The sequence below is a fragment of the Eriocheir sinensis genome, chromosome 60, assembly GCF_024679095.1.
Source record: "Eriocheir sinensis breed Jianghai 21 chromosome 60, ASM2467909v1, whole genome shotgun sequence".
NCBI lineage: Eukaryota > Metazoa > Arthropoda > Malacostraca > Decapoda > Varunidae > Eriocheir > Eriocheir sinensis.
In genome coordinates, this window is record NC_066568.1 from 11,029,969 (window position 1) to 11,054,534 (window position 24,566).

General features: G+C 35.6%; 1 protein-coding gene across 1 annotated transcript in view; it reads left to right on the top strand.

Moving 5' to 3' along the window:
* The window catches only part of LOC126985632 (sialoadhesin-like), a 78,238-nt gene that overhangs the window by 661 nt on the left and 53,011 nt on the right, over window positions 1-24,566 (top strand). The window contains exon 2 of the mRNA XM_050840787.1: window positions 18,198-18,319. Within this exon, the coding sequence (XP_050696744.1) occupies window positions 18,198-18,319 (122 nt within the window). The remainder of the gene's footprint in view (window positions 1-18,197; window positions 18,320-24,566) is intronic.

Consider the following 24,566-nt stretch of genomic DNA (forward strand, 5'->3'; position numbering starts at 1 on the left):
AAATATATTGTAAAGTATCATACATAATAAACCTTGTACTTTTTGGGGTAGCTTTTTTGCTTTTATTTGAGTTTCCTGTTTTCTTAATATACATTTTTTTTTAACTCTGTCTCCTAAACATAAAAAAAAAAAAACATAGGAGCAGATTCGGAAAGACAATGAAAGAGTTGCAAGTAATTTTCCCTCAGTGGATGATTATGTATTTTGTTTGGCACAATTCACAGTTTATATAATCGTCAAACGCTTTGTTGCCTTCCTAGAACTATTATTCAGGAAATGAATAAAAAATAAGTAAAGTGATTCCAGGTCATTTGTTTTGTGCAATGTGGGTCAGTCTATTGTGTTTGTGTTGGGTGTTGTTCGCGGTTCATATAATCATTTCATTTATTACGATTGCTATGAGAGGCCAGTCAGGTAGAGAGGGAGGAGTGCGGACACTTATGAGCTGCGTGTTCATCAACCCCCAAACACCTTCCTGGCTGATATATGAAAAAAAAATATATATATATAAAGAATGTAAGAAGAAAGAATTGTACTCCTGATGTGTGTTTCTTGCAGTTCATTTAATTACTTCATTCTCTTATATTCCTATCAGCAATAAAAAAGTGTTAATATTGAATACAAGACAAAGTGGACTCGTGTTGTTTGTTATTTGCAGTTTTTATAATAAATTTATTCTCTAACCTTCCCTAAGGATGAATATAAGAAAAATATTTGTACTCACTTTGCTTGTAATTCGCAGCTCATCAAAACATTTAATTCTCTTGCCATTCTTGCGGCAAAATAAACAATTATAAGAACGTATATAATTAAAAAAATGTTTTTTTTTCATGTTCGCATTTCATATAATCATTTAATTATCTTGCTATCCTTCCCGCAAAATAAACAATGTAAGGAATGAATATGAGAAAACAAATTGTACTCGTGTTCTTTGTTACTCGGAGTTCAGCTAAACATTTAATTTTCAATATCAATAATGTAAAGAATGAATATAAGAAAAATAATTGTACTCGTGTTAAATATTGGTATTTACAGTTTATATAATAATTTGATTTTCTTACATTTCTCGTTACTATTTTAACAATGTAAAGAATGAATATTAGAAGAAGATTTACTCGTTTTTCATATCATTCTGAGTGCATCTGATAATTTAATTCTCTAACCTTTCTCTCAGCAATATGAACAATGTAAAAGATGGTGTAAGAAAAAAAAACATTGTACTTGTGTTGCATGCTGTTCTCTCTTCATATAATCATTTAATTCTCTCACTATCCTTGCGGTAAAATAAACAACGTACAAGATGAATAAAAAAATGTACTCTTGTGTTATGTTGGTTGCAGTTCATCTAATAATTTAATTCTCTAACCTTTGTCGCGAGAATATATAGACTGTAAAGAGTGAAAATAAGAAGAAAAAAAAAAACTGTACCCCTATTGTATGTCATTCGCAGTTCATATAATAATTTAATGTAAACAATGAATATAGGAAAAATAATTGTACTCACGTTGTTTGCTATTCTGAGTTCAGCTAATCATTTCACTCTCTTACATCCTCTCAGCAAAATAATAAATGTAAAGAATGAATATGAGAAAGATAATTGTACCCGTGTTTGTTATTTGCAGTTCATATAATAATTTAATTCTCTTACCGTGTTTGCAGCGAAATTATGCACGTAAAGAATGGATATAAGAAGAAGAATCGTACTCGTGTTGGATATGATTCGCTGTTCATTTAATAATTTAGTTTTCTTTGTATCCTCGAAGCAATATAAACAAAAGATTGAATACAGAAAAAAATGTACTCGCTTCGTATGTATCCAATCATTTAATTCTCTAAACTTCCTCGCTACAGTTTAAACAATGTAAAGAACGAATATAAGAAAAGATTTGTACTCGTTTATTTTATGCTATTCGCTGTTCATATAATCAATAAATTTTATAATCTTCCTCGCATTTATAAAAGGAACGCAATGAATAAGAAAAAAAAAATATGTAGAGAGGTTTAAACTATTTTGCTTCTGAGTGGAAGTTCTATATTGTTTTCAGGTTATATTTAGATCAGGTTTAATTTGTCTTATTTTTATTTAACTCTAACTTTCCTTGTGGCAATAAAAGAAACGTAAAGAATGAATATAAAAAGAAATGAGTTCAGAGGTTTAAACTATTCAGCGCTCCTGCTTGGTAGTCATATGTTGTTTTTATGTGTTGTTTTTTGTGGTATATGTTTTACTCTTATTTAAGTTTCTAACCATCCTTGTGGCAGTAAAAGACACGTAAAGAATGAATATAAAAACAAATGAGTTCAAAGGTTTAAACTATTCAGCGCTCCTGCTTGGTAATCATATGTTGTTTTATAGGTGTTATACGTGTGTGCTATACGTTTTACTCTTATTTAATTTTCTAACCATCCTTGTGGCAATAAAAGAAACGTAATGAATAAATGAAAATAAAAATGCGTACAAAGGATTAAAGTATTCAGCGCTTCTGTGTGGTGATCATATATTGTTTTATGTATTGTTATTTGTATATATGCTTTACTCTTATTTAATTTTCTAATCATCCTTGTGGCAATAAAAGAAACGGACCCAGTTGCTAAGAAAAATATTTCAGCGATTGAGAAATTTACAGAAGAACCCTGATAAATAAAGGGACGTTCATACTATTCCGGTATTTTTTCTTTTCTTTCCTTTTCGTCTTCGTTTTACTCGTGTTTTACTCTTAAAAGACAGTTAAGAAAAAACATATCGGACGGTTTTGGTGTTGAGATCGTTAATAATTCTTTGCCGGACTAAAGAAAAAAACAAAAATAAATCTTCGTTATACTGGATTACATTACGTACGGTGAATTAAAGTGATATATATATATATATATATATATATATATATATATATATATATATATATATATATATATATATATATATATATATATACGCTATCCTCTTCCTTCAACCTCCTTATATATAATAGGCTATTTCTTCTATAAATTTCTCTACTGCTGCAATATTTTCCTTACCAACTTGATCAACTATATATATATATATATATATATATATATATATATATATATATATATATATATATATATATATATATATATATATCTATATATATATATATATATATATATATATATATATATATATATATATATATATATATATTCTTTATCCTCTTCATTCAACCTCATTTTAAATATTTGTCTTTTTCTTCTGTAAACTTCTCTAGCACTACAATATTTTTCTTAGCAACTGATTAACTATATACAACCTTCTTTTACTTATTATATTATCTAAAACGCTATTCTCTTCTTGCAACCTCCCTTTATTGATTAGGCTTCTTCCGTACATTTCTCTACCGCTAAAATATTTTTTCTTAGTAACTGAATAAACTATATACAACCTATTTTGTTTATTAATCTTTTTTCTTCTACAAATTTCTTTAATCCTGTTGTATTTTTTTTAGCAACTTATAAACTATCTATACGCCCTTCTCTTCCTTCAACTTCCTTTTATTAATTTGGCTTCCTCTGTAAATTTCTCTACCTCACAAATATTTTTGTAAGCCACTGGGCCAATTATATATATATATATATATATATATATATATATATATATATATATATATATATATATATATATATATATATATATATATATATATATATATATATATATATATATATATATATAGTTGATCCAGTATCTAAGACAAATATTTCAGCGGTAGAAAATTGACGGAAAAAAAGCCTAATTAATAAAAAGAGGTTGTATATAGTTGACCCAGTTGCTAAGAAATATATTTCAGCGATTGATAAATTTACAGAAGAACCCTGATAAATAAAGGGACGTTCATACTGCCTAGTTTATTGTTATTGTTGTAGAATGATAAAATGTGTTTGTTTATAAGATTATCAGACTAAAGGACAAAGTACATTCCTACTGGAGAGGTAATTCAAATTAATATAAAATCCAATAGCCTAATCTCGCTCGTGCCGACATCATCAAAAGTAGCTTTATGCATAGTTCATTCTTTTACAGACTATCCATTACTAACAAGCATAAGGTTTCGAATGATGAAGTTTAATTATTGAGGATGTTTACCTATCAAAAATATACCGTAATAATTATTATAAACGCACAGTGATGGAACAAAATAAAGGGTGTGTGAAAAGCCGCCCGGGTGGCTCATGGCAGTCTACTAGCCAAACCACTCGGGCGGCTCCGGCACTATAAGGGTTAAACGATTAAACACACCAGCGGACGTTTTGTTGTTTCCTTATTTTTTCTTCGTTTTTTGCGCTTGAGTTGCTTCTTAAACGATTACACAAACCAGCGGGCTCTTTTGCTTACTTTTTCTTTTCGCCCTCGAGCCGCCTCTCAAACGATTAAACATACCAGCGGGCTTTTAATATTTCCTTTTTTATTTTTTTCACGTCTGAGCTGCCTCCTATAGTATACAAAAACTGTGGAGAATATTGTTTTCATACACACGCAAACGGATAACCCGTATAAAGCACGAGAACACCTAATCCTTTACTCAGGTCTTTTTATTTATTTATTTGCCCCATTATATTACCTTGATTTGTGGAGAACAGTTAACCCACACGTAAACGGGTATCCCATATTATAATACACGAGAAATATCATTCTATTATTTTATCTTTTTTTTTTGTAGTTGGTCGTTTACTTATGTTATTTCGATGTGCGGAGAGTATAGGTAAAGCTGGTTGCATTCTCTATGGCTGCGCGTGGCTGCGGTGCTCATTTCCGTCGCACTTGCTCGAGCCTGTGGCGGGCAAGAGCCCATCACCCCGGAACTCGGGGCCAGTGTGACATCTGGGTTACCACAGTGTTCCTTCCCCAGGTTTCCCTAGATACACATTTATCCATCAGGCCCAAAGGGAGGATGAACAGCTGAGTGAGATCAACGCCAACTGCCCGGGCCGGGATTCGAGCCCAGGCCGGCGGATTCACAGCTAGACACGCTAACCACCGCTCCACGGAAACGTAAATATGGATGGCGGAAAATTAAACGATTATACAACTTGTGGAAAACATTTAACACATGGCGGCGGTTGACGTGAAATACCAACCGCTTTAATTATCCTTTTTACACACTGGTTCGTGACGCTGCCGAACTCTTTGTAGGGACGGCGAGTCATACACAGACGAGTGTGTAGCACGTCAGCAGCATTTAGCGCAAACAAATATGAACGGCTGACTGGCATACAACAAAGGGACTACCAAGGTAGTTTTGTTCAAAGTGGTTTTGTCGTTATCATGTATGGATGGCGAGGAAGCTAAGCGACCACATGCACGGTGGATAACGTGTAATAGTGTAGTGTAGTAGTGGGTAGAGTGCCAACGGATCGGAGATGAGCACCTAGGCCACGCGCAGCTCTAGCGTATGCACCCACCTTTACCTACCTCACATACAAAACAACACTAGGAATATCAACATGTTTTTTAGTTGTTATTGTTGATGTGTTCATAAAAAAATAAACGATCACAAACATTTGAAAACACAGAACACACGTGCACAAACACGAAGAATAACGAACAGGGACAACACAGAAAACGGCGAGGCACAACAAACAGTTTTTCATTTCATAATTTCCACACGTCCGTGACACTGTTGGATTCGCTGTGTGCATAACGAACAATTAAACAGCCATGTAACCACGGCAGACCACTTAACGCATATAAAAGCCGTCCAAACCAACATAAAACCTTTACCAATCCCGTTATTTCTATTTATGTTCCTTTTATTTGCCATGGTGCTTTCTTACTCATTTAATAATACTTTATCTATTATTACTTACTACTACTACTACTACTACTACTACTACTACTACTACTACTACTTTATCTATTTCTTTACAATTTATCCCTTACGCAATTCATCCTTTTTTCTCGGATATTTATATTTTCCTTTGTATGCTTTCTTTCTTTGTCTCCTCCTATAACTTGTGATTAACAACCATATTTTTCGTTCCATAGTTTAATTTTCGTATCATAGTATTATAGAGTTTTTTTTCGTTCCATAGTTTAATTTTCGTACCATAGTATTATAGAAGTTTTTTTCGTTCCATAGCTTAATTTCGTAGCATAGTATTATAGAAGTTTTTTTTCGTTCCATAGTTTCGTTGAACAGTTTATCGCTATATAGTTTCGCTGTATAGCTTTTCGTTGTATAGTTCTCTTTCGTGTTAGTTTTTTTTCCTGATATAGTTTCGTTGCATATTTTTTTTTTCACTATAGTTTCGTTTTACAGTTTTTTCGTAGCACATTTTCGTTGTATAGATTTTCGTTGTACAGTTTTTCCGTTGTATAGTCACCCAAAGCTCACGGTAATTTCGATAGACAAATAAATTATAAAAAGTTTTCCTTCTTTTGCCTCTTTAGTCTTTGTTTTGATGACGAAGAATTAATGGATTAAATGTGTTATTATTTGACACATTAAGCAACGGCTGAGAGAAATATACAAACAAGTATTAATAGGTTTTCCTTCTATTATGTATATTACACTAGTTCGTTACACTCTTTATATCGTTCTATGGATAGCGAAGAATTATCGGATTATATGTATTTTTGGGGATATTTGACACATAACAGCAGATATAAATATAAACAAATAATTTCAGGTTTTCATTTTCTTGTCTTTCTCTTTTTATTTTATTTTTGTCCCTCATTTTCTTCTCTCATTTTCTTCTCACATTTTCTCTCTTTTTTTCTCTTAGATTCTTCTTTTTTTTCTCTTGTCAGGTTTTGCTTCTGTTATGTCTGTTACACTTGTTCATCACGCTCGTTTTATCGTTCCATGGATGGCGAATAATTAACATGGCGAATAATAATTAACATGGCGAATAATAATTAACATGGCGAATAATAATTAACATGGCGAATAATAATTAACATGGCGAATAGTTAACATGGCGAATAATAATTAACATGGCGAATAGTTAACATGGCGAATAGTTAACATGGCGAATAATAATTAACATGGCGAATAATAATTAACATGGCGAATAGTTAACATGGCGAATAGTTAACATGGCGAATAGTTAACATGGCGAATAATAATTAACATGGCGAATAGTTAACATGGCGAATAATAATTAACATCCGTGTTGTTGCTCACCTTGCTGCACGCTCGGCCGGGCGTTTAATTATTACACAAACTGCAAACAACACAACGCTTCAACAAATTAAAAATGTCGAGAAATATTACGTCCTGGATACCCGCAGGCCTTTACTCATTTTTCTATATTTTTTTTCCGTGGCATTATTTATCTCATGCCACATAAGCGAGAATAACGTTAATCGTTATAAAGAATGCTCGCTTCGGAGATGAGCACCGAGGCCACGCGCAGCTACAGCGTATGCCCTAATATTACCTCTACTGCTCTTCATACATTTATAATTACATGCTCTCACCTCTCTCGTAGCCAACAACTCTACAGGCTCAATCCAGTGCTCTCCAACTTCCTAATGCATGAGCTACCCAGTATTTTCAGTCTTTTATCTCTTCTTAACTTGCTGACTTTATGCCCTCCCTTCTCTCATGGCTCAAGAACTTAAAAAGCTCAGTCCAATGCTGTCCAACTTTATAATACAAGATTTAACTAGTACCTTTATTTTTTCATCCCTTTCTCTGGAACAGTCTAGTCTGTCCAAATTTCTAGTGCAAGAGTTGACTAGTATCCGTATCCTTTCATCCCTTGCAATGCAAGTGTTTACCAGTATTTTCATTCTTTCATCCCTTTCACTGGAGCAACAAAGTCTGTCCAAATTTCTAATGCAAGAGTTAACCAGCAGCTTTATTCTTTCATCCCTTGTTCTTAATGTAAGAGTTGTCTAGTATCTTTATTCTTTTATCCCTTGTTCCTAATGCAAGAGTTTACCAGTATATTTATTCTTTAATTTCTTTCACTGGAGCAGCCTAGTCTGTCTAAATTCCGAATGCAAAAATTAACTACAATCCTTTTTCTATCATCCCTTTCTCTGATAATATCTGTAGCAGTCTATCACGTCTAGCTCCCTAACATAATGCAATGATGCACTGATGACAGACTTGTATAGCTATGGAACATGGGAATCTCACTGAACCTAAATATACTGCACAAAGGTAAATACATACATTTTTTTCTTATTATTATTGTTACTACTTTATTTATTTTTTCATTTATCATGTGGTTCCATCCTTCCTTCCTTCCTTTTTCTCCCTCCTTCCTCTCTTATTACTTATTTCCTTCTTTCTTTCCTCTCATCCTTCTTTCCTTATTTATTTTTTTCCTTCCTTCCTTCCTTCCTTCCTTCCTTTCTTACTTACTTCTTTCCTTCCTCTGTCCTTCATCCATTCATTATTTTTTTCATTCCTTTATTTCTCTTCTGCATTTACGTAATTTATTTATTTATTTATCTATCTATATATAGAAATTCAACAATATATATAAATTCATTTAGCAACGAATTCCTCTCCACTGAATTTAATGGCCATGAAACGCAAAGAGGATCAAGCAAGGTTTAAATTCCTGTATATGCATTTATCTATCGAGTTATTCATCTATTTATCTATCTATCTGTCTATTTCTCTATCTATCTATTCACTTGTTTTTTTGTATTAATTTCTCCATGCATTTATCTATGTTTACTTATCAATTTATTTCCTTCATTCATTCCTTTCCTTCATTTCTTCCTATTTTCTTCCCTCCCTTCCTTCTTTCCTTCCTTCCTCCCTTTCTTCCCTTCATTCCTTCTTTCCTTTTTTCCTTCCTTCCGTCCGTCCTTCTTTCCTCCTTTTTTTTCAATCCTTGCTTCATTCCTTCCTTCCTTGATTCCTCCTTTCCTTCTTGTCTTCTTTCCTTCCTTCCTTCCTTCATTCGTTCCTTTGTTCCTGCCTTCCTTCCTTCCTTCCTCTGTTCCTTTCTTCTTCCTTTCCTTCCTTCATTCCTTCCTTGGTTCCTTCCTTCCAACCCTTTTCCCCTTCCTTCTTGCCTGCCTTCATTCCTTTCTCCCTTCCTTTCTTTTTACCTTCCTTCCTTCCTTTCTTCATCCATGTTTTCCTTCCATATTTCCTTCCTTCCTTCCATCTTTCTTTCCATCCTTCCTTATTATTTACCCTCGTTCCTTTCTTTCTTTATTCCTACCTTCCTTCCTTTCTTGTTTCACTTATCTGTTTATCCAGCTCTGTTGTGCTTATTGATTCACTTCTTATTTGTAACGCTTTCTCGATGAATGGCAGGCGACGGACCGCAATGGCAACACTGTGCAAAGAGGACGAAAAGAACGGTGTATAGATTGCCAATAAAGAGAAATATTAACAAACACGAACTTATATATATTTTGCTTTATCGTTTATTGAAGTTTTTTTCTTCATTATCTATTTATTCTTTTTATTTTTTTATTTAATTTCTTTTCATTTATTTTCCTTTTTAACTTCCTTTACATTTATTGATGTACTTTCTATTTACTTTTTTTTACGTTCTTATTTACTATACTTTATCCTTATTTACGTTCTCTTTATTTTTATTTACTTTTATTTCATTTTTATTTATCTTATGTGTTTAGTACCTTTACTATATCTTTATTTACCTATTTGTTTATTTACTTAATTTTATTTCATTTTTATTCATCTCTGTTATTTACTTTACAGTAATTTAATTTCTTTATTTTTTATTCTTTTCCATTTTTTTTTTCATTTCACGTTTCATTTCCTTATTTTATGATCCATTATTTCGTCTATTTAAGTATTTATAAACTCAATACTACTTACTTCCACCAATCTCCTCCTCTCTTCACCTCTTCAAACTTCCCGAATTTGTTTATTAAGTACTAACAATAAAGATTTATCACCAAAGCCCGTAGTTAACTTCTTATTGGTGTACATATTCACTTATTGAGTTAACAATAAATCCTGAAACACTAAAATCCTCTTCATTTATTCACTTGGGCAAACATTTTATTATATTCGCTTCTTAGAATTTGTTTATTAAAGACTAATGATAAGATATAATACCAAAGCCCGTTTTCAACTTCCTATCGGTCTATCTATTCACCTTCCGAGCTATTAATAAATCCATCAACGCTAAAATGCTCTGACCAATTTTATTTATTCAGTAGTGCAAACATATCTCTATTTGCTTCTTAGAATCTCAACACGATTTATAGTTTGCGTTCAATTCGTGTATTAAATAAATGTGTGGACCTGTTTTTCTACGTTAACCATGAACGCAGCACGAGTCATATGCAGTTATCAGTTCATTCATCGATGTGTGTGATCATATTTTCATTTATTAAACACTCAACAGGTTATATGGATTCATCAGGGTTTTTTTCTTTTACTTATCTTCCAATATATTTTCTTGTATTTCTTTATCTACTTATTTCACCAGATTCTTCTTCGTTCTTTGATTTTTGTTCCTATTTTCTTCTTTGTTGGTTCCATTTTGAGGGTTTTTTTTCATTTTTGTATCGATATATTATTATCATTAGACGTCATGTTCATTTTTGCTCCTTGTTCTTCATTGTTGTTTTTATTCTTTGTTCATTTTCCTACTTTTTTTCCTTTTTTTACATATTTTGAACATTTTCTAGACGTTGTTTTGTTCTTTTTTGTTCTAATTTTTCTTGTTTTTTTTCTCTTCTGTATCTATCTTTTAGCTCGACATTCTGTTCTCTTAGACTCAAATTTGTTCTTCTTTGTTCTTTTCTAATTTTTGTTTTTTCTTCTCTTTCGTATTTCTTTTTTTTTCGAGGTTCTGTCCGTCACCGGCAAAATGGATCCAGAAAAGCATAAATCCTTAACAAAGAACCGTATCATTAGTGTGTGTGTGTGTGTGTGTGTGTGTGTGTGTGTGTGTGTGTGTGTGTGTGTGTGTGTGTGTGTGTGTGTCCTTGTTGTTTGTTTGTTCGTCAGTTCATGTTTATTTTTCATTACCGAGTCGCCGGAACAGAATCACACGAGACTTAAGCTATTACTCTCTCTCTCTCTCTCTCTCTCTCTCTCTCTCTCTCTCTCTCTCTCTCTCTCTCTTCCTTTCTCTCTTCCTCTTTCTCTCACTTACCCTCTCTTCCTCCCCCTTTCTTCCCTTCTTTACATTCCCTACTATAATTACTTTTTCCCTTCCAATCTTTCCCCTTTCCCGTTTTCCTTTCCTCACCTACAAATCCTTTAACCCAATACATCCTCCCTCACCTTCATCCATTAACTTCATCTCTCCCTCTCTCTTTACCTCCCTTACTATCATTGCTTCTTCCAATTTTACCTTTTCCCCTTCCTTATCTCTCTTCCCTCACCTACTAATCCTCTCCTACAACTCTCTTCATCACCTTCATCAATTAGCTTTACTCCTCTCTTCCTCCCGTTCATCAGTTCCCTTCAAGATGTTCACACTGAGATCGAGGTTAAGGTTGAAGCATTACTCTCATGATCTATTTTGGAGCATGTTGGCAGTACTAAGAGCTGTGTGCCTTACTTCGTCTGGTGTATTGCTTTGTGTAGGCGAAGTGGTGGTCCTGTTAGTAATGATTAGGTTAGATTAAAAGGAAAGGGATAAGGGGAAAAGGAAATGGAGGGAAAGAAGAATAGGAGGGGAAGTAAGCAGTGGAAGAGGAAAGTCACGGAGAAAGGGAGATGAAGATATGGAAGGAAAGTCATAGTGGTTGGGTTAGTTGAAGAAGGAAAGGATGAGGAAAAGAGGAAAGGGAGGGAGAAAAAATAAAAGATAGGAAAGTCAGTGTAGTGGTTGGGTTAGCTGAAGAAGGAAGAGATGAGGGAAAGAGGAAAGAGAGGGAGAAAGGGAGAAGAATAAATGAAAGGAGACTCAATGTAGAGTTTGGTTTAGCTGAAGAAAGAAGGGATGAGGGAAAGAGGAAAGGGAGGGAGAAAGGGAGAAGAATAAATGAAAGGAGAGTCAATGTAGAGTTTGGTTTAGCTGAAGAAAGAAGGGATGAGGGAAAGAGGAAAGGGAGGGAGAAAGGGAGAAGAATAAATGAAAGGAGAGTCAATGTAGAGTTTGGTTTAGCTGAAGAAAGAAGGGATGAGGGAAAGAGGAAATGGAGGGAGAAAGGGAGAAGAATAAATGAAAGGAGAGTCAATGTAGAGTTTGGTTTAGCTGAAGAAAGAAGGGATGAGGGAAAGAGGAAAGGGAGGGAGAAAGGGAGAAGAATAAATGAAAGGAGAGTCAGTGTAGTGGGTGGGTTAGCTGAAGAAGGAAGGGATGAAGGACAGAGAAAAAGGAGGGAGAGTGGGATGGGAGAAGAATAAATGGAAGGAAAGTCAGCGTAGTGGGTGGGTTTGCAAGAAGGAAGGGATGAGAGGGAAACAGGCTACATAAGGACATAAGGAGATTACAAGAGGCCAAACAGACGGCTAACACACGGCAGCTTCTGAAGGTGGGATGCTCACCAAATCCTCTTTTCGTCCATAAATGAATCTAGTCTTCCTTTAAAGGTTTCAATCGTGTTTGCCTCAACTACACACCTACTCAGTTTTTTCCACACATCCACCACTCTGTTCGTTGACAAATTTTTGCCTCTTTCTCTCCTGAACTTGAATTTTTCTTATATAATTTAAACCTGTTACTGCGTGTCCCCATATAAGTTTTTAATACAGGCACTTCATCGCCCCTGTAAATCCCCTCAATCCATTTAAACACAGCATTTAAATCCCCGAGCAGTCTACGTCTTTCCAATGAAATGTTCACATACAAAACAAAACAACAACCTTCTCATTTTCACCGACACACCAAAACAACAACCTTCTCACTTTCACTGATACACCAAAACAACAACCTTCTCACTTTCACCGACACACCAAAACAACAACCTTCTCACTTTCACTGATACACCAAAACAACAACCTTCTCACTTTCACTGATACACCAAAACAACAACCGTCTCACTTTCACCGACGCACCAAAACAACAACCTCCTCACTTTCACCGACACACCAAAACAACAACCTCCTCACTTTCACCGACACACCAAAACAACAACCTTCTCACTTTCACCGACACACCAAAACAACAACCTCCTCACTTTCACCGACACACTGAAAACAACAACCTTCTCACTTTCAACACAACACACCAAAGCCACGAACACTTTCTCACCTTCACTGCCCAGGTAAAAACACACGCACCCTACTCCCTCACCTGTCCATCAAGCTCAGGTGTGTGTGGGGGGGTGTACCTTTACGCTCCACCTTAATTGCTTCCACCGCGGCCTCACCAAGAGCGACTCACCTGAAAAGAGAGAAAACGGGAACTGTTACTATCGTGGACAAAAATATTAATCGGCCATGAATACGAAAAAGGTCACGGGCACGAATTATCTCTCCCGTATCTATTTATTTATCCCCTCATCCCTTTATCAATATTTATCGTTTTTTTATTTTTTTCCGTATCGCGTCAACTTAATCTTTACTAATGCAAATTGATGGAGAGAGTAAACCGCTTAGGTGTAAAAGATGATTGGGTTGTGGTTTCTTTTTGTTTGTTTTTACTTATTTTTATTTGTTTTATTTATTTTATTTGTGTATTTTTCTTTGCTAATTGATGTTTGTGTTCTATAGTTTTTTGCACCTTTATTGTTTTCCTTATCCCTTCCTTTATATTTCCTTTCATCTAAATTTTTACGCATCTTTATTTTCTTTCTTTCTTCGTTTCTTTATGTTTTGTTTCTTTCGTCTATATTCTTTACACTCCTTCATTTGTTTCTGTATTCACTCCTTTATGTTGTGTTTCTTTCGTCTATATTTTTTAATCTCCTTCATTTGTTTGTCCTCCTATTCATTCCTTTATGTTTTGTTTCTTTCGTCTATATTCGTTACACTCCTTCATTTGTTTCTGTCTTCATTCCTTTATGTTTTGTTTCTTTCGTCTATATTCTTTACACTCCTTCATTTGTTTCTGTATTCACTCCTTTATGTTGTGTTTCTTTCGTCTATATTTTTTAATCTCCTTCATTTGTTTGTCCTCCTATTCATTCCTTTATGTTTTGTTTCTTTCGTCTATATTCGTTACACTCCTTCATTTGTTTCTGTATTCACTCCTTTATGTTGTGTTTCTTTCGTCTATATTTTTTAATCTCCTTCATTTGTTTGTCCTCCTATTCATTCCTTTATGTTTTGTTTCTTTCGTCTATATTCGTTACACTCCTTCATTTGTTTCTGTCTTCATCACTATCACCACATCTCATCACTATCACCACACGTCAATCACTATCAACAGTATCACCACATGTCAATCACTGTTAACATATTTCATTCACTATCACTGCATGTCAGTTACTATCACACATGTCATCACTATCACGACAGATCATCACTATCTCCTGTCATCTCACTATCGTCACCATATATCACTATCACCACATCTCATTATCACTACATGTCATCACTATCACCACATTCAGTCCTTAACACCAAAACCAATCACTATCACCAAACTATCATCACTATCACCAGACTTCAATCGCTATAAACACTTAAACAAACGGCAACTTTTAGACTATTTTGAGCCTTCGTTCAATTCCATATTAAATTCTCCTATTAATTCTAAGATAAATTCCACTTCTTTTAGAATTAGTTTACTTTGGAACCTGTCACGCAGACCTTTAACCTGTACCAGTGATTTCCTTATTGGATTATTTGTTATTGTTTCCTTGTTTTATTTCCTGTATTCTTTTCATTGTTACTGTTCACATATTTTCTTTAGTTTTCTTGTTACAGTTTAGTTATTATTTTTCGTTTCCTTATCACAGTTCATATTTATTATCGCTTCTTTCTTACAAATCATAATCATTATTTAGTTTACATGTTACAATTCACAGATAATTTTCGTAATCTTGTCACAGTTCATATTAATTTGTCGTTTATTTGTTAGTTTATATTATTTATCGATTTTATGTTAAAGCATATATTTATTTTCGCATCCTTGTTACAGTTCATAATTTCATTGTAGCAAAACAGGAAGCTGATTAATTGACCAACAAAAAAAAAATAACAAAAAATTTATCATGAAAGTTCAGTGCATCCAAACATTTTTATTTGTGTGTGTGTGTGTGTGTGTATATGTGTTTGCCTGTCTGTCAGTGTGTCTGTATGTCTGTATGTCTGTCTGTTTATGAATGTGCTCTCTCTCTCTCTCTCTCTCTCTCTCTCTCTCTCTCTCTCTCTCTCTCTAATCTTTCGGTGACATTTTTATCCCTCTCGCTACAACGAATTTCCCTTCAATTATCGTAAGGAATTAAAGCCCGCGATCAACTTATTATCATTATCATTATTATTATTATTATTATTATTATTATTATTATTATTATTATTATTATTATTATTATTGTCCTCGCCACACAGGCAGACTTTCCGGAATTTGCTTTTCCCTATGAATATTAATGTTAAAAGACGTTACTCGATATAGTAGAATCGATGAGAGAGAGAGAGAGAGAGAGAGAGAGAGAGAGAGAGAGAGAGAGAGAGAGAGAGAGAGAGAGACTGCCAATTCCAATGCCTTGTTGCCCTAAGTCAATTTCAATTCTTTATTCTGGTCAAAACTATTACTGCCGCACCGCCCGCCGCGCCGCGTAGCAAAACCCCGGCCATTATCTCGACTGTCTGGCCATTTGTCTATTCCATTGTATATATATATCCAATTCCATATATCTCTATTTATCTATCTACCTGCCTTTCTGTCTCACACGGAGCTAAAGATTGTCTCATATATCTAGCTGTTTTACTAAGTATCTACCTCACTTTATATCTATCTAGCTCCTGTCTATCTATCTATCTAGCTTTTCTTTCTAACAAGCATTAAAAACTTGTCTCTTATTTCTGTCTTACTATCTATCTCTGCCACTGCCTATCTGTTCACTTCTTTGTCTATATATTTATCTATGACTTTTTCTTTCACTCAGCAAAAGGTTGTCTCTTATCGTATCCATATGTCTTAAATTCAATCTATAAATCCATCCATCTAAAGTTATTTATTTATTTACTAGGTATCAGAAGACTGTTTCATGTCTGTCACACAATCGATTTCTCCTCCTGTGTATCTACTTCTCTATCTATCAATATATATATATATATATATATATATATATATATATATATATATATATATATATACTACACAGCAAAATTATTTCTTATGCTCTGCCTGTCTTATATTTTATTGGCCGCTTATCTATCTACTGTAGTCTTACCTAACCTAGCTATCTATTTATCTGTTATTAGTCTGTTATCGATCTATCCGTGTAATGTATCAGTCTATTTATCTGCCTATCCATTTGTTAATTCATGTCTCAATCTACGTGGCTCAATATATTTCACATAATTTATGTCTTTCATCTGCCTATCGTTCTATCTTTCAACGTGTCTATCTTTCTATCTATCAATCCTTCTCTGTCTGCTTGTCTATTTATTTTTCTCTATACAGTTTCTCTCTCAACAACACAATACAGTGTTCTAGAATTTTTGGTGCAGCCTTTCCCGCAACATAGAATCAAAGAAAAGCGTGCAGGAATTAATGAAACGAGGATATTAATTGAACAGAGAGCCTGTTGTGTACGTGGAATGTCAGGAGGGAAAAAGGAACAGTGAAGAGTCAAGACTGGAATTATTTCGTGAATGCAGAAAGGAAGCAAAATGTAAAAGTAAAGGAAAGAGAAAGAAAAATATACACGCAAGTGAATGACAATAATAGAAGTAGAAAGAGAAGAATGGAAATGATAAATGAATGGATAAAAGGGGATGGGAGAGAAAATTATCGAGAGAAAAGAGCTAAACTATAAAAGGAGAAAGAAAGATATACAAACGAGAGAAAGAACGTACTAAAGGTAGAGAAAGAAGAGATAGAGAGAAGAAGCTGGAGTGAATGATAGAGCTATTTTATGAAGGAATGAAAGGTAACAAGAAAGAAAAATAGAGAAACAGAATCCAAAAAAATAAAAAATAAAAGGAAAGAGAAGGAAAGAGATATACAAACGAGAGGAGGAAAGTTCATTATTGAGGGAAAGTTAGAATAGCAAGTGATGAAAGAAAGAAAATATAGGAAGAATAAAAATTAAGAATAAAAAATGAGAAACTAATCTAATCAGGGCAATAAAAATAGAGAATGAAAGCAATAAAAAAGAAATAAGAGGAGAACGTAAGAGGAGGAAGAGAAGAGAAGAGAAGAGAAAGAAAAATGAAAAAAGAAAGCAGGGAAGAAAAAAAGAGGAGATAAAGGAAAGAAAGAAAAAAGAAAAAAGAGAAATAAAAGAAAAAAGATAAAAAGCTAATAAGAAAAGGAATGGATGAAAGAAATAGGAGAAGGTGGAGGAAAGAAACAAAGAGGAGAAAGAAAGCGATGATGAAAATAAAGAAAGAAGGGAACAAGGGGGTCATCAATTTTAGAAAGTACAAAATTATAGAAAGAGAAAATAAAAACGAAAAAACAAGACTGAAATTAAAGGCGCCATGAAAGAAACAACCGTTTAAACCAATGAAAAGAAAAACAATAAAACAAAGAGCAATAAAAGCCACGAGGAAGGAAAGAGGAGAGCAAAGTGACAGGAAGAAAACACGAGAGGAACTTCAGACAAACACGTTAACCGACACACACACACACACACACTCGTTTGTCTTTTGTGTTCTTTCTAAATGAAATTAAGTTGTCTATCTGTCTCTCTTTTCATCTGTTATTCTATCTATCTATACATCTTCTTGTCTTTCTATTTATCTGTAAGCATCTATTCTTTATATACCCTTCTATCTACCTTTGTGTGTGTGTGTGTGTGTGTGTGTGTGTGTGTGTGTGTGTGTGTGTGTGTGTGTGTGTGTGTGTGTGTGTGTCCATTCATCTATATAATTTAGCCTAACGTAACCTAACCTAACCGCACCCATCATAACCAAAATCTATCTCTCCCTTCGCCTTCCGTCTACTGGCAAGTGTGCGTGTCCGTCCCTGTGTCTATTTCCACAGGTCCCACACATCGTCTTTGTGACCGCCCGAACCAAACTATAATATCCCCTACAATCCATAATGGTGAGGTTGTCGACGCAGTACCAAGAACTTCCAAGGATTTTCGCACAGCTTTCTCAAATTTCTCAATATATACATGTACACAAAACACTATACAATGAGTTTTCTAAGTCTTTGGCACTGCTTTGTGAATTTACTAATCTATCGTGTGGAACTGTGAAACTGTCCCTAAGCCTCGCCTCTCTCCCCCCAGGTGACGTGGACCAAGCGGGACCAGGACCAGCTGCTGACGGCCGGCGTGCAGGTGTACTCCTCGGGCACCAGGTACTCCGTGGCGCACGTCAGGCACCAGAAGGTGAGTCATGTATAAAGATGCTCGGGCTACACAAGCGCCAAATTCTATGAACGTGGTAATAGTGTTTATTAACAGTTCTGTGGCTGGTTTAGCTTTATAATTTCATTTTAAGGACAATTAGAATTGTTGGATTTTCAGTCAAGTCGACATATTACAAATTCAGCTGGAAAAAAAATATATAAAAAAATCAACAAAAACAACTAACTACGCCTTGAAAAACGGGTCAATAAAGACAAATCAGTCACTGTAGTGTTGATGAAGACTAACGTAGCGATCATATGATTAGGTGATGCTGTGCGGCGAAGACAAGGTGTTTTCTCCTAGACGTGAGCGGTGCGACATCAAATGGCTACCAAGACGCTGCATTTTTGTCTCAGTGAATAGTGAGGTGGATGAACTGAGTCGTTTTTTTCCGATAAATCTATCGTGTTGCACTGAACCACTGAAGACGTGAGTTAATTCCATTTTCGCACATCATCGTTCGTTGAATTTAACTTTGTGTTCTGAATTGCTTTGTTAACTTAAGTTTAGCGCCATTACTTGTCGTTCGAGATGTGTCATCGGTCATGATAAGACATTGATTCATTTACCATTCGTAAAGCCATTTTGTTTTAACCTTTACATCAGTTTCCCTGGGAGGCAGCTCCCCTCAAGAAAATACAAGTATGATGAGACAGATTGTCGCAGTAGAGTATATTGCACAGTGCAGCGGTCATCTTGGTGCAACATATTTTTGTTTCGCACGGTCGTCTGCATGGCGGGAGACCAATAGATAGATAAATACATAAATATCACTTCTATGAAAGCGTGGAGCAGTTCTTGAGTGTGTCGTCCAATTTTTGGCTGTTTCTTGCCTTCCTTCAAATCAGTCTGTCGTCACCTGAGGCATGAGAGGTAAGGTGTATCCGCGTGGCCTTTACAGCGTCCGTGTGGCTGACCTCCTGACTTTTATTTATTTCGCACGGATGTTGCACGGCGGGGAGACCAGCACTGCAACGGGTATTCTGAGGTGTGGCTAAACTATTGCACAGTGGTAGTGTTACACCGATACTCATCAATAAAACCTTTTTGTTACTGAAGCCCGATATTTCCTCTATACTCTTCCGATATTTTAATATTTGGCAAAATTCTGACACCCAGATCCCATTCCTTTTTGTTTCTTCGAGTACCTTCGAATATGTCATGTGGTTATTGACAGTTATTTTAGGTGACTGTCATGCATTCAAATATTCACCAGTAGTTGTTAAAGAGGGAGTAATAAGAGCCTAGTTTAACTTTTATTTTAGGCAGCTTCGACAATAATTATATCGCGTGGTGCTTTACTACCACTTGTTTTAGGTGATCGTCATGCCTTCAGACCTTCCCCAGTAGTTGTTTCAGAGAACTTGTCGGGGTTTTGCACAAGGAGACAGTGATCGTTAGTGTCGGGTTGGTGCGTGTGTCAGTGTCTGTGTCGCTTCCCTCGCCTCCTCTGCCTCCTCCTGTTTTCCTTGCCTTCACTTTGTCTCGCCCGTTCTGCCTCTCCTTCTTTGTGTTTTCATTCCCATGTATGTGTGTTTGCTTTCGTGTTTGTGTGTGTGTGTGTGTGTGTGTGTGTGTGTGTGTGTGTGTGTGTGTGTGTTTAGATAGATGGATAGATAGACAGATAAACATAGATAAAGATAGACTCTCTCTCTCTCTCTCTCTCTCTCTCTCTCTCTCTCTCTCTCTCTCTCTCTCTCTCTCAGCTTCCCACAGTCATCGTCGTGTATGTAATTCTATGTAATCTCACCTCCAGCTATGTAGTTAAACACGAAGCCTCGGATTTATATGTATTTCCGCCGAATTCTATGTAATTATCCGCAATCTGTGTAATCCGGGGAATTTTTTGCATAAACACATGTAATTCTGGACCTTATGGAATCATTTCACGGCTTAGCGGCGAAAGTAATTGATGTAATTGTTTGTGATGAGAGTCTGAACCATGCGTGTGTGTGTGTGTGTGTGTGTGTGTGTGTGTGGAAAGACCTGCTGCTAGTGTTTGTAATTTATGTATGTGATCATGTGCAGTGGAATGTAATCTAATAATTTCCTTTGTGTTATCATATGTATGCAATTGTTTTTGTAATCGCCTGTCACTGTTGTTATTGCATGTTGTTTTTGTTTCATGTAATTGTTTGTCTAATTGTATGTAATCGTGTGTTGTCAAATGTAACCGACTCACAGCCTTTTTGTTATCGTGTGTATGTGAGTTGCCGTATGTAATCGAATGTAACTCATTATTGTTTGGTGTAACTGAATGTCATCGTGTGCAGTCAAATGTAACGCATAACGACAGTTTCGTAAACCCAGACTTGATAATACCGCAGGTCCTTTGTTGTGCTGCTCACACGTACTTGGAGTATAATCATTTACGTGATGAGAGTTTTTATCATACACGATAAAAATAACGTCATTATGCCCAAATATTAACTAATCATGGTATATGAACTTGTCCTCCATATTATCTTGCATTGCTATGGAAATCAATGTCAAATTCTCTTTGAAAACAGGCGTTGAAAAATAGCAAAGTCATCCTCAGCCCAAGAAAATTAAAAGGTAAGGGTGGGTGCACACGCCAAAGCTGCGCGTGGCCGCGGTGCTCATCTCCGATCCGTTGGTCCTTTGAGCCTATGGTAAGCTCCCCGGGACACAGGACATTTTGAAATCCGGGGTTACCACAGTTTACCTTCCCTAGGTTTCCCCATGTACCCATTTATCGACCAGCCCGAAAGGGGGGGTGAACAGCTGGGTGGGCTGTACGCCGACTTCTCGGTCCTGGATTCGAACCCGGACCCGCGGAGTAGTATCCCGGCACGCTGGCCACTGGACCACGGAGGCGCATAAGGAGAAAATTAAGGAAAAAACTTAAGATTCTGGTGGTAACAGGTACGAACACGGCCGGCTGAGAAAACATCAATTGTGCCTGCAATATATTTTGATCGTGTGTAATTCCATTTTAGTCGTATATAATCGAACGTTAGTTTGTTTATAATAATTTGAAATCCCGTGTTGAAAATAAAAAAAATCTTACCGTCGAGGAGAGTAAAATATGTGACGCTGCAACGGTCTAGGAAGGCGCGTGCATGACAGACAGCGCGATGATGGTAAACGGTGCAGCAAAACATGCACGCTGCTGCACTCTTAAGAACACGAAGGATTTCACAGCGGAAGGAAGGAGGGAGAGCAACGCAAAAGTTGAGTCGTTCCGGGCAAGCTTATAACTCTCGCTGCTGTGCATGAAAGCCTAGTAAGATATATCAACCCTGCCGGACGGGAAGTGAATACTACGATTTTTACGATGGAAGGGCGGAGAAAATGCCAGCTTACTAATATCCGAACAGGCTTATAACTCGCTGCAGTGTGTGAGGCGTTACTGAAATATAGCGGTGAAATCTCTAATAAAATATGAACACGGATCAAGGGAGGGAAAAATGTCACCCACTAAAGTTCCAGGAATCACGATGAGTTCTTAATAGTTGGCTTTTTTTTCCTTTTTCTTTTTCTTTTTTTTCTTTTCCTTTCTTTCGTTTTATTTTTTTCTTCTTTTCTTCATTTTTCATCATTCCTTTTTTTTCATTAATGCTTTCAATAATATTTAGCCTTTCTTTTTTCTTTTCTTTTTTGCTTCTTTTTTCCTTTTTCTCTATCATTCTTTTGTTTTATTTTTCTTCTGTTTTCTTACCTTTCGGCATTCCTTTTTCTTTTAATTTCTTTTTTTCATTCTTTTCTTTTCCTTTCTTTAATTTCTTCTCATTTTTTCACCTTTCATCATTTCTTTTTCTTTGCTTCTTCTTCTTCTTTCCTTCTTTCTTTCTTTTCTTTTCCTTTCTTTTATTTTATTTCTTCTTCTCTTTTCTTCACCTTTCATCATATCTTTTTCTTCTCCTATTCTTCTTCTTCCCTTTTTTTTTTTTCTTGCCTTTTGTATTATTTTATTTTATTTTCTCTTTTCTTCTCATTTCTTCTCTTCTCTTTCTTCTTTCTTGTCTTGTGGAATATGAATAAAGGTCTGGGGAAGGTAAAATGCTATCCAGTACACTTCCAGGAAATGTAATCACGACGCTTTCTAAAATATTTAACCGTGTCATAAAAGAGAACGATGATCTTTACAGTCAAAGGAACAAGATAATGCAATGTTGTGATGTTCTGGACAAGATAATGCCATGGGGTAAGAAAATGTAATGCGGGTAAGAAAATGCAATGTTGTAATGTTTAGGATAAGAAAATGAAACGGGGTAAGAAAACGTAATGAAATAGGTAAGAAAATGTGATGTTGTGGGTAAGAAATGTGATGTTGTGTGTAGGAAAATGTGATGTTGTGTGTAGGAAAATGTGATGTTGTGTGTAGGAAAATGTGATGTTGTGGGTAGGAAAATGTGATGTTGTGGGTAGGAAAATGTGATGTTGTGGGTAGGAAAATGTGATGTTGTGTGTAGGAAAATGTGATGTTGTGGGTAGGAAATGTGATGTTGTGTGTAGGAAAATGTGATGTTGTGTGTAGGAAAATGTGATGTTGTGGGTAGGAAAATGTGATGTTGTGGGTAGGAAAATGTGATGTTGTGGGTAGGAAAATGTGATGTTGTGGGTAGGAAAATGTGATGTTGTGGGTAGGAAAATGTGATGTTGTGGGTAGGAAAATATGATGCTGTGGATAAGAGAATGTGATGTTGTGGGTAGGAAAATGTGATGTTGTGGGTAGGAAAATGTGATGTTTTGTATACGAAAATGTGATGTTTTGGATACGAAAATGTGATGTTGTGGGTAGGAAAAAGTGATGTTGTGGATACGAAAATGTGATGTTGTGGATAAGAGAATGTGATGTTGTAGGTAGGAAAATGTGATGTTTTGGATACGAAAATGTGATGTTGTGGGTAAGAAAATGTAATCTGGATAAGAAAACGTGATGTTGTAGGTAAGAAAATGTAATGGGGTAAGTAAATGTAATGGGGTAAATAAATGTCGTGTTTTGGTTAAGAAAATATACTCCCCTAATGAAGAAAGCTGAGTGTCGGGAGATGGAAGCCGTGCCCTCTGCCTGTTATGTTAATGCAGTTTCCTTAATGTAATGAAAAAAAAGAAAATTATAATGCTGTAATGCGTTGTGCAGGTTTAGCAAGATCATGAATGTAATCTATATAAGTCGTTACTCATATAACACAGCCGTCTAACCCTGCATATCAATACCACGAATCTCACAGTCTACGAAAGGTAAATATGCCATGCTGTAACGCTCCATAGAAACTTGTATTATAGTTTGCTGTAATATTAAGCGGGACAGCGAAATAGCATCACTGTCTGAGTCTCAATCGATTAAACTATAAATACGGCAACCAACGAAAAGATAACGGTGTGCTCGTAACGCTCTGTGTAACGCTTCAGGCAAACTTATGATATTCCTTGTTGTGATATTTAGCATGACAGTGACATAGCAACATGTAAAGTAAACAGAGAGAGTAGAGTAAACCACGAATATGAGAGCCCAAGAGAGAAATGAGGAGTCCTGTTGCAATATTCCAGGTAAACGTATGATATTTCTTGTTGTAATATGTAACAGGTAAGCTTATCACAGTTCTCGCTGTAATATTTAGCGTGCCAAGGATATAGCAACGCTGACTCTCAAGTAAACTATGAATACGACAGCCAAAGAGAAGAAACTATGACCTATTGCAATGCTCCAAGTGAACATCATAAATCTTGCTGCAATGTTGTGTTTAAGTCATGTATCATGTCATGTATCAGTCAGTAACAGGAAAGGTAATGTAATAGTGAACGTTATCGCAATCTATCACTGTCTTCTAACTGAGAAAAAAACATATCATAAATCTTATTGTTGAAGAATGAGACAATGCCGTGATGCAACGATCCCGGAAAGATTATCACGTTTCTTGTTGTGATATCGAGCACTACTTCCATCGATCAACGCTTTCTAACTCTGAACACCATCTTCGTCTCATCGACTCCCCTTCTGTTACTGACAAGTCTTTTACATTTTAAACTCTGCTGCAATGTTGCCTCTCTTTTTATCATCTCTCAATATCGTCATGCTGGCTGCTCTTCTTAACTCATTCCTGTTCTATCTAAATCCCATACGCAAGAGTTCACCAGCATCTTCATTCTTTCATCCCTTTAGCTGGTAAACTCCTGAAAAGCCTTTCTTCGTCTGTATATCCTCCTGCCTACGACTTGAACTCTTTCAGGAGGGGAGTATCAAGACACCTCTCCACCC